Below are 12,372 nucleotides of genomic sequence, written 5' to 3' on the forward strand. Positions count from 1 at the left end.
GGGTCACAGTCGGGTGTGCCACAAGTTTCTACGGCCCAGCCTGATGAAGACTAATGCCGCGCGCTCTGCTCCTGGCACCTCCGGATAGCCGAGGCCGGCTACAACGCTAGACGAATAGAAACATAGCCGGAGGACTTCCTCGGTCACACACAAACATGCTTTAATAATTTACAAATACATCTGAGAATGCCTTCCGGATTTCCTTTTATGCCTCAAATGAGGCTCATCCACAAGACTGGACCTCAGGGCCCAGCTTGGGCCTTTGCAAATGTCTCTAGTCCTTCAGTTAGGGTTTGAAGACTCATTCCATTCTGGACATGAATGCAGGTAACTCCTAGAAAGGAAAAAAAAAAAAAAAAAAAAAAGCCACATTTCATCAGGCCTGTTGTTCCTCTCACCTTTTTTGGGTGTCACCCAAATATTGTCATGCAAATTATCCATCCCGTACATACCTACCTAACCCCTCATCCGAACCCTTTCTCCTCATTCCCCAAAGGGCTAATCTTACCACTCAGTACCCAGTTTGCTGACGTCTACGATATTCCGCTTCTCGTCATCAAAGAAGATCATCTGGGAGAAAACAACTCCAGTCTTCCGCTGCAACCTGTGCAAGGAGGGGCAGGGAGCGGCCCCGCTGGCTTTTTAGCTCCTTCAGCCTCTCTGGTCTCCCCACTTCTACCCTTATCTCCACCTACCTCTCAAAGTGGGCGACCTTGCTGCCTGGATAGATTTCCCGATGAGCAAAGTATCTGTCAAGGTCAAAGAGCTCCAGAAGCTGGTTGGCCCCTTCGATCTCCCCTGTCCTGCAAGAAGGTGTCATAGCTGGGATCCGGAGGGCCAGAGCTGCAAGCCAAGTTATATTTAACCAGGGGGGAAATCAACTTGCTATTTTTCCAGGATAGGGAGGCATCCTCGGTCCTCATTCAACTCCCTATGCTTCCCGTCTGACACAGGCGGCGGCTGAGCCAATGTTTAATAAATTAAAGGCACAGGAGAGGGTCCAATGACAACGATATGCAAATACATGCAAATCTGCCCCGCCGAAGTGTCTGTAGCCCCGGAGTTACGCGAGACGTCTCCTGCCTGCGTCTCTCAGCGTGAGACCGGCAGCGTTTTCCAGTCGCTCTCCTCACCGTGAAGCGGCCGCCATGGGCACGTCAAGGTCCCGCAACCGCTGCAGGACGTCGGGCACCTCTGGGTACAGTCGGACGGCCCGGCCCCGCCGGTCCCGGACGGCCCCATCGCTGCGGGGCGAGAGCGCGCTCAGCTGCGGCCCGCCCCGCCCGGCGCCGGCCTCCCCAGCGCCGCCTCACCTGCTCCTGTGGAACGGGGGGTCTACGTGCGTGTCCACCCAGAACGGCCAGAGCGTGTAATCTGCGGGAGGACGGAGGGAGGGCTCAGGCCTCGGAAGCTGCCGCTGCGGTTTGGGAAAGGAGAGCGCCCTGCGAAGCTCCCCAGGCCCGTCCCCTCACCCAGATCGAAGACCGCCAGCTTCGGGAGCCGCGCCATGGCGGGCGGGCGAGGCTTTCTTCGCGGCTGCAAGCCGCCCCGCCTGCCTGAGAAACGGCGACTAGAGCGTCGCCGCGCGGGGCTGCGGCCGTCTGCCTGGAGACCGCGCAAGAGCGCCTTCTGATGGTGGAGCGGGGCAAGGACCGCAGTAAAGTGCCAACGCCACCGCCGGGGGGACCACAGAGCTCCAGCCTCTCCAAGACACCTTCTTCCCTTACTCCTCCACTCCACCCAGCCCGGCCGGGGTCGGCTAAACTAGAGAAGCCAGGGAAGGGAGCCCTTTCGCCTGGCACCGCTCTCATTTTCTCTTACCAGTATCGAGACCTAAGTGATCCATAGCTTGTCACTCCTCAACCTTTCTCCAAATCGGCCTGTCTTCTGTTCAGTATAGAACCCAAAGCCCCATGGGCTCCTGGGTGGCTCAGTCGTTGAGCGTCTGCCTTCCGCTCAGGTCGTGATCCCAGGGTCCTGGGATCGAGTCCCACATCGGGCTCCCGCCTCGGCGGGAAGCCTGCTCTCCCTCCCACTCCCGCTGCTTGTGTTCCTGCTCTCGCTCTCTCTCTGTCAAATAAATAAATAAAATCTTTAAAAAAAAAAAAAAGAACCCAAAGCCCCGAACAGCATTTTAGCCACAATGTAGTGTCCGTAAAGCCCTTGAGGCCTTTCTGGAACCAGGCCCAAATGTCCAGGAGGCTACAATGGGAGAGAATTCACTGTCCTGGTTTCTACCACCCCCATCAGTAGTATACTGGTAAATGCGTAACAACCAGTTTGGGGAGAGGGACTGATTTGCCACTTGAGGCCAATTTCAAGCTACCAGCATGAAATCACTTATGGGGTTGGGAAGAGATGCCAATAATTAGATCTCCTGGGCTGGTAAGAACTGGCTCCACACCACCTTGAGTAGACTTTCCTAGAGTCTGATAATCCCCCACCCCAAGGGCACATTCCCTGCCATTGCCCTACTTCTTCAGAGGTGTAAATGAGTGTGTACTGGGTCCATTTCAACTTGTCACACTTGTGCAATACAAGAAAGATTCCAGGAGGTCAGGAAATATTTTATTGACAACTAGGGACGTGGCCATAAGAGAGGGAAGCACACAGGACTGCAAACTAAAACCCAACAGGCAGCAAGGGCCCTTTGGGCCAGGAACCCTGAGTCCTGGCGTCCTCACGGTCTCCCACCAAACAAGACTGGGCATCCAGGAGAAGGGGCAGTGGCTCTGGTGTCCCACAGAGTGAGAGGATATATGATGCCTCATTACGAGCGACAGGGTAAGGAGGTAAAATGGAGGGAGGGTCCATCACTGCCTAAGACCACCTCCTCCTCTCAGAGCCAACACGAGGTGGAGGACTGAACCACCTAGGATCTTGTAATCAGCTGCTGTCTTCTCATCATTCCTGCAGGAAAAGAAGGCAAAAAAAAAAAAAAAAAGGCCTTAGAAATACCATCTAGAACAGGATTCTTACACTGGGTTTCTTGAGTCTTCTTCTTGGTCTATGAACTCAGATGAAAAAAAAATTACATCTTTATTTTTACTGACCCTTAACTGAAATGTGTTATTTCTTTTAATTTTGAAAACAAGCAAAAAACCCACAGTGGTATTAGCAACATGGGTAACCTGTTAACAGAAATTGGATATTTTCATATCATATTACAACTGTTTGCAAGTATTTGAAAATATGTCAAAATTATGGTAAATTAAACCCATCATTAGATCTTAACGTATTAATAAACCATATATATTATTATCACAAATTTGTTTTTAGTATTTTGAGAACTGTATCTCAATATAGTTGCTCCTGTTAATCTATGTATTTTATGTCTGCAAAAATCTTATTCTGAGAAGGAATTCACAGGCTTCACCAAATCACCAAAGGATCTGAGGCTCCTCCTCCAGTATTTGCTCCCTCAACGTCACGTAAGATTGCCACACCTCATATCCATGTCAAACTCACATCTGTTTTCCACTGTAGATGAGCCGCTGCTGCTGTGGGGGGATGCCCTCTTTCTCCTCCACACGCTCCTTGATTCGCTCCACCTTTAAGGGTACAAGTAGTCAGGGACTGCTAAGGGGCAAAACCATGGAAGTGGAAAGAACAAGAGCTATGCAGACAGCATGAGAGCGAAAAGGACTAAGTTCATCAGCATTTCTAAATGAATGTGCATGTAGGGAGACAGGCATGAAGTACCGGCCATACATTACCTTGTCTGTGGGTTCAATGTCAATCTCAATCTCCTTTCCGGTCAGGGTCTGAAACAGGCAAGGGTTTCATGAGTCCTGCAGCCTAATATACAATTTGTCTTCTAGATAAAACACCCTGTCCTGGTCCCTGAGGATCTACAACTTCCAAGAGAAGCTCATTCTCAGCAAAGCTGTTTTGAAGAATCAGAAGGCTTTGACCCAAACCTGTATTTATCAAACACTTTTAGGCTGTAGAAAGCTCTGATAGGGCAAGATGCTATGAACCATTTGACCCTCCTAATCCTACAGGTCATTTTACCCCCCATCTTCCCACCCCCACCCCATTAGAATCCATGAGAATACTGGCATTCCTTTGGATGAGACAGCAATAAGAGATGTCCTAAGGAAAGCATGCCTTTGAATCAGGATGCCCTTGTTTCCTGTATCAAAGCTAGAAACTGACATTCATATAATTCAAAGAGTTCTCAAGGACACTAAAGACCACCTCTGACCAGCATTTTTTTTTTTTTTTTAAGATTTTATTTATTTGAGAGAGAGTTCACAAGCAGGGGGAAGGGCAGAGGGACAAGCAGACTCCCCACTGAGTGGGGAGCCCAATGCAGGGCTCGATCCCAGGACCGTGAGATCATGACTTGAGCCGAAGTCAGACGCGTAACTGACTGAGCCACCCAGGCACCCCCAGCTTCTTAAGTAACACTAAAATTAACATTCTATTCTCCTCTTTCTCCAGACTTCTACTAAAGGGCAGCTCTAGTCTTCTTGACTTCTTCCACAGCCTACGGGCTGCTGCTAATACATACAATAATTACACTAATTATACATTTATAAATGTTGTGCTTCATCTAATCTAATCTCCCATTCATCCTTGCTCTTAAAACTCTATCTGCACCATTCTACAGTAATCCAGACCACAAACACACCAAGGACAATCTGATTTAAGAGCATTTCTTTGTTTCTCCTGTTTTCCTTGTTGCCATACCCTCTCTCACTCTTTCCCAAATGTTCAAGGACTCTTTAAAATTGATGACTGGTCCCTAGTGCACTTTAATACCTACTGCTAGTTGCTTAAGTGTCAAACTCTCTAATTTACACTCCCAACTTCCTAAAAAACAGAAATTCATCTTCCTAATCTAAGCACAAAGCACAGTTTGACATATAAGCAATGAATATTTGTGAAAGGGCTAAATACACCAATGATTATGTCATGATTATAGCCCACATTTAACGAACACTTTCCAACAGTCAGAAACTCCACTAAGCATCAATACATTGAATCCTTGTAAGTATTCATGAGATATATACTATTACTATCACCATTTTATAAAAGAGGAAAATGGGGCCTGGATAGGTTAAAAAGCATGCCTATGAAGTCAAAAGGAGTGTGTGGACCCAAACAGACTCTCTGACCCCAGAGCCTGAGCCTTTTTTTAAAACAACAACAACAACAAAAACCCCCAAAACTGTACTCAGTACTGCCTCAGTCTCAATGGTCTGGCATTGGGACCCGATGTATGCTCCTGTGATAGGTTCACAAAATAACAGTTTCTACTTATGGTATTCACATAGACCAGCATGATGACAGTACTTAGGACCTAATTTCTCAACCTGAGAATCAGTTCAGTACTAAGAATATTTTTTAAGGGGCACCTGGATGGCTCAGTTGTTAAGCAGCTGCCTTCAGCTCAGGTCATGATCCCAGGGTCCTGGGATCGAGCCCTGCATCGGGCTCCCTGCTCAGCGGGAAGCCTGCTTCTCCCTCTCTCATTCCCCTTGCTTGGGTTCCTTTTCTCGCCGTGTCTCTGTCAAATAAATAAATAAAATCTTTAAAAAAAAAATTTTTTTTTTTTTTAAATGCAAGAGTAACTCCTTTAGATTTATCTGTTTGGGTGCAAAAGAATAAATTACAACAGTGATTCTCAAGATTCATTGGCCCAATCCAAGCTGGTCTGTGTGAAAATTTATGGTAAAATGGGAAAAATAATGACAACAGTGAGATTTTCTTAAAACTAAATATATTCAGGAGTGCCTGGGTGGCTCAGTCGGTTAAACTTCCGACTCTTGATTTTGGCTCAGGTCATGATCTCAGGGTCGTGAGGTCGAGGCCTGAGTTAGGCTCTGCATCAGCAGAGTCTGCTTGAGAGTCTCTCTCTCTCTGCCCCTCCCTGCTCTCTAAAACAAATAAAACCTTAAAAAAAATTAATAAAAATTTTTTTAAATGTCCTTTTATGAAATGATAGAAACAATATATAGTGGGGTTTTTTTTTCCTGACAAAATGAAAAGTTTGCAATTCTGTGTCATCCATAAATTACTTCACTTTATTGATCTTAATACTTTATTTTTTTAAATTTATTTTAAAGATTTTATTTATTTGACAGAGAGAGACAGCGAGAGAGGAAAGACGAGCAGGCAGAGTGGGAGAGGGAGAAGCAGGCTTCCCAGAGAGCAGGGAGCCCAACACGGGGCTCGATCCCAGGACCCTGGGATCATGACCTAAGCCGAAGGCAGACGCTTAATGACTGAGCCACCCATGCACCCCGATCTTAATATTTTAAATGCAAAGATTCTTCAAGCAGATAATCTATTTCTAGACTAACCAACTTGAAGGAAAAACTTGAAACTTGAGCACATATTCCAAGAGGAACGTGATTACTGAACAGAACAGTTTTACTGTAAAACACCAGGAACAGCCTAATACCTATTAGTAAGAAAACTATTAAACTATGGTTACATCCACAGAATGATATATTTATTATGCAATGATTTATACACTAACATGGAAAGATCTAAAGAATGTATGATTATCATTTTCTGCTAGTAGCTATACACACACACACACACACACAGAAGAAAGGATTAAAAGCACACATACCTCCTATAACAGTAATTATCTTTGAGGAGAGTAGAACTAAGAGGAGGGTTTATCAAGGGTAACTATCCCTTTATCTGCACTAATAAAATTTCTAGTAAAAATATACTCCATCACACAAATAATAATAAATAAATATTCATTCTGACTTAAAAAAATTTTAAAGAGTAGGGGCACCTGGGTGGCTCAGTCGTTGAGCGTCTGCCTTCGGCTCAGGTCATGATCCCGGGGTCCTGGGATCGAGCCCCACATCGGGCTCCTTGCTCAGCGGGAAGCCTGCTTCTCCCTCTCCCACTCCCCCTGCTTGTGTTCCCTCTCTCGCTGTCTCTCTGTCAAAAAATAAATAAAATCTTTAAAAAAAAAAAATTTTTTTTTAAAGAGTAAAAAGGACCCTAAGAGGAGCACCTGGGTGGCTCGGTTAAGTGTCTGCCTTTGGCTCAGGTTGTGGTCCCAGGGTCCTGGAATGGAGCTCCACTTCTGCTGGGCTCCCTGCTCAGCAGGAGTCTGCTTCTTCTTCTCCCTCTCCCCCTCCTCCTGCTCATGCTCTCTCTCTCAAGTAAATAAATAAAATCTTAAAAAAAAAAAAAAAAAAAAAGGACCCTAAGAGAACTGCTCTCCCAAGGGTAAGATGCTTGGGCCTAATGACATTAAAAAATAATAATATCCCTGCTCGGTGGGGAACCTGCTTCTCCCTCTGACCCTCCCCCATCTCGTGCTCTCTCTCTCTGTCTCATTCTCTCTCTCAAATAAATAAATAAATAAAATCTTTAAAAAAAAAAAAAAAAAAAGAAATGGTTTAGGGGGCGCCTGGGTGGCTCAGTTGGTTAAGCGACTGCCTTCGGCTCAGGTCATGATCCTGGAGTCCCTGGATCGAGTCCCGCATCAGGCTCCCTGCTCGGCAGGGAGTCCGCTTCTCCCTCTGACCCTCCCCCCTCTCATGTACTTGCTCTCTCTCATTCTCTCTCTCTCAAATAAATAAATAAAATCTTAAAAAAATAATAATAATAATTATATATATATATAGTTTGTAAAATTTAAAACTCTAAGACTGGGCACCTGGGTGGCTCAGTTGGTTAAGTGACTGCCTTCAGCTCAGGTCATGATCCTGGAGTCCCGGGATCGAGTCCCGCATCGGGCTCCCTGCTCGGCAGGGAGTCTGCTTCTCCCTCTGACCCTCCCCCCTCTCATGTGCTCTCTCTCATTCTCTCAAATAAGTAAAAAAATAAATAAATAAAATAAAACTCTAAGACTGGGGGCGCCTGGGTGGCTCAGTCATTAAGCGTCTGCCTTAGGCTCAGGTCATGATCCAGGGTCCTGGGATGGAGCAAAAAAAAGAAAAAAAGAAGAGTCCTTTTTTACAGATAAATACTGAAATACATACAAATAACACATGCTATGCTATCTGGGATTTGCTTCTTATGACATCAGGTAAGGAGAGTTGGTGAGTATAATTAAGATTGGCCATGAGATGATAGGTTTTTGTTTTGTCTTTTTAAAAGATTTTATTTATTTATTTGACAGAGAGATAGCGAGAGCAGGAACACAAGCAGGGGGAGTGGGAGAGGGAGAAGCAGGTTCCCCGCTGAGCAGGGAACCCTATGCAGGGCTTGATCCCAGGACCCTGGGATCATGACCTGAGCTGAAGGCAGACACTTAATGACTGAGCCACCCAGGCGCCCCTGAGATGATAGGTTTTGAAGCTGAGGTGCATTATATCCTTCTCTCTCCTGCTGAATATGTTTGAAATTGTCCATAATTAAAATTCAAAGTAACAACGTGAACAATTTTAAAAAGATACTCTTGATATTGCATTTCTTCCTCCAAATCTGGTCACTGTGACCGGGAATACATTCGATGTTGTTTAGCAAGTCAATGATGAACCTAAGCCCAACATACTGCTTTAGGCACTGGAGGGGATATAAAAGAAATAAGTGATGCAGCCCTTGCAAACCATCTTTTTCAAGTGAAGATTTACAACCAAGAAACAATGAGACATAAAATTAATAGAACAGGGGCGCCTGGGTGGCTCAGTTGGTTAAGCAACTGCCTTCGGCTCAGGTCATGATCCCGGAGTCCTGGGATCGAGTCCCACATCAGGCTCCTGGCTCAGCGGGGAGCCTGCTTCTCCCTCTGACCCTCTCCCTTCTCATGCTGTTTCTCTCTCCCTTGCTGTCTAATAAGTAAATAAAATCTTCAAAAAAAAAATTAATAGAACAAACCAATATAAACGGAAATGCCATATTGAATATTACTATCCAAACACAAGATATGATGACAAAGTGCTATGGTGGGTGAAAATCACATCAATTTAAACATGAATGAAATTAACATTTCACACCCACTATAAATAATATATAAGTGTATATATATATATAAATAATATATAAATAAATATAAAAGCTATAATAGAAATGATGGACATGACTAAAAGTTAGCTAGGGTACAGAGCAGCTGAAATGCTTATTCATTGCAAGTGGGAATGTAAAACGGTAAAACCCCTTGGAGAACTGTTTGGCAGTTTTAAACTTACATATATTTACCACATGACCCAGTAATTCCATTAATAGGTATTTATAGAGGGGAAATGAGAACATATGTCTACAAAAAGACTTGTGCAGGGCTCCTGGGTGGCTCAGTCGGTTAAGCATCTGCCTTCAGCTCAGATCATGATGCCAGGGTCCTGGGATCAAGCCCGCATTGGGCTCCCGCATCAGCGGGGAGCCTGCTTCTCTCTCTCCCTCTGCCACTCCCCCTGCTCATTCTCTCAAATAAATAAAAATCTAAAAAAAAAAAAAGATTTGTATAACAATGTTGTTCATAGAAACCTTCTTCCTAATAGCCAGAAACTGGAAACAACCCAAACATCCATCAACAGGAGAATGGATAAACAAATTGTGATATAGTCATCCAGCGTTAATACTACACAGTAATAAGAAGGAACTACACAGATACGACAGCTAAACACAATGCTGAGTGAAGGAACCCAGACACAGAATTATATATTCTATAATTCCTTTTATATGAAATCCAAAAAACAAGCAAAACTAACCTATGGAATTGTAACAGGGTAGGGGTGAAAATGTTCTAGATCTTGATGCCGGATGTGGGGTCAGGGCATACTATGATGACAAATTTAAAGAGGACATGTACACTATGATTTTTTGTATGCCGTGTCTCAAGCTTAGACTTTAAAAGTTAGGGGGGTACATGGTAGGAAAACCTGGTTGGAGGTATTACAGAGAAATAAAGATATCAATTAATGAGACCCTAGACCAGAATAAGGGTAATGGGAATGGAAAGAAAATCAAGTAAAAAAGAGGTTATCAAAGGAAAAATTAGGTTCAAAAGTGAACAATGACTCTAAAGAACTGAGTTCCAGATACCTGGTAGATTGATGGGATCAGTATACGAGATGAATACTGGGAAGATGGCCTAAGGCAGAAGATGATGTATTTAATTTTAGAAAGACAGAGATGAGGCATGAAGAGAAGATTTAAATCAGGAGAGTTTTTGTTGTAAAGGACTGCAGAAAGAGATATGGAAAAAGTCAGCTACATGAAGATGACAGTTGAAGAATTCACAAAGAAACCCTGCTAATAAAACCTATCATTCGTATAGTAATGGAAGAGCTAATTGTTTTCATACGTACTTAACATCATAAAACAATGCAGCCTACAAAAGAGAGAAAGATGAAGGACACAGAAACCTGTTTGCGGAGGCACAAAGGAAAGTGTTTCAGGAAAGGAGACTGACAATTTTAGAGAAATACCAAACGAAAATGGATTCAAAGAGACAAAATCTAGAACCTTGCTAGTCAGCGTAGTCCCCAGACAAGCAGCATCAGCATCACCTGGGAGCAGGTTAGAAATACAGAATCTCAGGTCTCATCCCAGACCCACCGAATTAGAATCAGCATTACAAGATCCCCAGGTGATTCTTAAGTGCTTTCAAACTGAGAAGTCCAACCACAACACAGTTTTTTTAAACTGTAGGTCTCAACCCATCAGTGGGTTATGAAATCGACTTAGAACAGAACTGGAAATATCAGAGCATATCACACATGGTAAGTTTTTGTTTGTATGCGACATGAGGTAAAATTTGTTAGTGTAGGTTGAGATTTTTTTTTTAAAGTTTACAAAACCCAGCACCTGGATAGCTCAGTCGGTTAAGCGTCTGCGTTCAGCTCAGGTCATGATCTCAGGGTCCTGGGATGGAGGCCCAAGTCTCTCTCTCTGCTCAGCGAGGAGCCTGCTTCTCCCTCTGCTCCTTCCCCTGCTGTGCTCATGCTCTCTCAAATAGATAAAATCTTTTTTTTAAAAAAAAAGATTACAAAACCCTGAACTCAGAGTAAAAACCTCCTCTTTGACTAAGAGGATGTGAGAATCCATATCCAAAAGCATTCTAGTGTTTCTCAGACTTTGACAGTGACCCACACTAAGAAATACATATGTACTAATAACACATACATGTGTTTAATACATATAAAATGAAAACAAAAATTTCGTGAAACAATACCCTGATATTGCTATTTTCTTTCTTTTAATATTGCTTGCGACCCATTCAATTGATTTTTACAATTAGTGACTCTTTTAGTCACTACTCAAAGTTTGAAAAACCATGATTTTTAACATGCTCTTTGGCCTCAATCCTCAGCTAGGAAGTGGTCTGGAAAGACTGAAGAGGTTAAGAATGGCTGTTAACCACGGTAAACACACTAAAGAGCTGATGAAATAACAAACTTACTCAGCAGCAAAAAGGCCAAACTAGCGTTGCACTGCGTCAATTTTTAGTTTCTGTCTCTCTGTCCGAAGGTACGAAAGAAGCAATAGCAGATAGGACTAATGAGGGTTGGGAATCGGTGAGGAACCGCGGGAGACTTGGAGATGAAGGAAACGCTGCTAGTACCAAGAACCAGGGCACGGATAACTAACCTGCCTCAGCCAAGGAAGTGAGGCTAGTCCAGGAGGCCCGGCTCAGAAAGGCAGGTGCTGACTGAACACACTCCCAGCTCTGGTTCCTGAAGGCTGGCTGAGATACCGCACCCTGGCGACAACCAGCAAAGGCTTACAGTCTAGCTCCTGAGAGGCCCCAGGTTCCCCAAGCTAACGTTTTTGTGTTGTGCTTGGAAGCAGCTGCATTAGGGGCTGGGAGAAGCAGGTAAGGAGGGCAATGCAGAATGGAGATTACAGCTTATTCCAAGATTCCGAGAAAGAGAGCCAAACTGCTGCTTGGCGTTCTCTATGACTGCGGGGGTTCGAGTACAGCGAGACCCCGGACAAAGGCGGCCTCCTTCTGGGTCATGGCACAGTCCTGGCGAGAAAGCAGGACCCGCAGAGGCCCCGGGGTCGTCTGGCGGGGCCAGTCCCCAGCCCTCAAAGCCGCCTTGGGCCCCCCTACTTCCCATCACCCCTCGCGCGGAGCCCTGAGGCTGTCAGCACCCTCCTGGCTCGGGAAAGGCGTGGTTTTCCTTCCCTGCTTCTCCCGCAAGGCACAGCGGCCAGCCCAGTACCACAGCGTCTTGGCAAAGCTGGAGGTGCTCCCACCTTCACTTTAATTAGCATCTTCTTCCCAGTTTGGAGCTGCACGCAGATAATCTGCTGCTTCTACCGCTGTGGTCGCCGCTGCCGCTCCCCAGCAATCCGCTTGTGGGAGTCACTTCTGCTTCCGGGTCACTGCCTGGCTCCACCCCTCCCTCCCCCCACCTTCTTTCCACGGGGTTCCCGAAAGGCTCAGGAATGCTCCCGCGTTTCGTTTTGGTGGCGTCGTAAATAAAAAGAAGGCGGCGGTTT

At 45.1% G+C, this 12,372-nt stretch overlaps 2 protein-coding genes across 3 annotated transcripts; both read right to left on the bottom strand.

Moving 5' to 3' along the window:
• Positions 1-139: 139 nt before the first annotated feature.
• Positions 140-2,397, bottom strand: MDP1 (magnesium dependent phosphatase 1). Of its 2 annotated transcripts, none has more exons than XM_045900600.3 (6): positions 1,473-2,397; positions 1,314-1,374; positions 1,134-1,244; positions 696-803; positions 519-604; positions 140-334 (listed from the first exon to the last, which is right to left on the bottom strand). In XM_045900600.3, the coding sequence occupies exons 1-6, from the start codon at positions 1,507-1,509 to the stop codon at positions 243-245; spliced, it is 495 nt and encodes a 164-aa protein (XP_045756556.1). In that variant the 5' UTR covers positions 1,510-2,397; the 3' UTR covers positions 140-242. The 2 variants fall into 2 exon arrangements, with proteins under 2 accessions (XP_045756556.1, XP_045756557.1); XM_045900601.3 differs by having other exon boundaries at positions 509-604.
• A 149-nt stretch (positions 2,398-2,546) lies between these two features.
• On the bottom strand, positions 2,547-12,267 carry NEDD8 (NEDD8 ubiquitin like modifier). Its single transcript, XM_045900604.2, has 4 exons — positions 12,127-12,267; positions 3,717-3,764; positions 3,469-3,551; positions 2,547-2,910 (listed from the first exon to the last, which is right to left on the bottom strand). The coding sequence occupies exons 1-4, from the start codon at positions 12,142-12,144 to the stop codon at positions 2,814-2,816; spliced, it is 246 nt and encodes an 81-aa protein (XP_045756560.1). The 5' UTR covers positions 12,145-12,267; the 3' UTR covers positions 2,547-2,813.
• Between the last annotated feature and the right edge of the window lie 105 nt (positions 12,268-12,372).

The sequence above is a fragment of the Mirounga angustirostris genome, unplaced genomic scaffold (genome assembly GCF_029215605.1).
Source record: "Mirounga angustirostris isolate CCGP_5_RB_7025 unplaced genomic scaffold, mMirAng1.0.hap1 SCAF_9, whole genome shotgun sequence".
Taxonomy (NCBI): domain Eukaryota; kingdom Metazoa; phylum Chordata; class Mammalia; order Carnivora; family Phocidae; genus Mirounga; species Mirounga angustirostris.

Bases quoted from the DNA above. Each gene is read 5' to 3' on its own strand.
- MDP1 (XM_045900600.3), bottom strand. From the start codon at position 1,509: ATGGCGCGGCTCCCGAAGCTGGCGGTCTTCGATCTGG. The intron at 1,375-1,472 runs GTGAGGGGACGG...GTCCTCCCGCAG, and splicing joins GCTGGCGGTCTTCGATCTGG to ATTACACGCTCTGGCCGTTC. The intron at 804-1,133 runs GTGAGGAGAGCG...ACCTTCTTGCAG, and splicing joins CCCATGGCGGCCGCTTCACG to GACAGGGGAGATCGAAGGGG.
- NEDD8 (XM_045900604.2), bottom strand. The intron at 3,552-3,716 runs GTAATGTATGGC...GTACCCTTAAAG, and splicing joins ACATTGAACCCACAGACAAG to GTGGAGCGAATCAAGGAGCG. The intron at 2,911-3,468 runs GTGAGTTTGACA...CTTTTCCTGCAG, and splicing joins ATCTACAGTGGAAAACAGAT to GAATGATGAGAAGACAGCAG.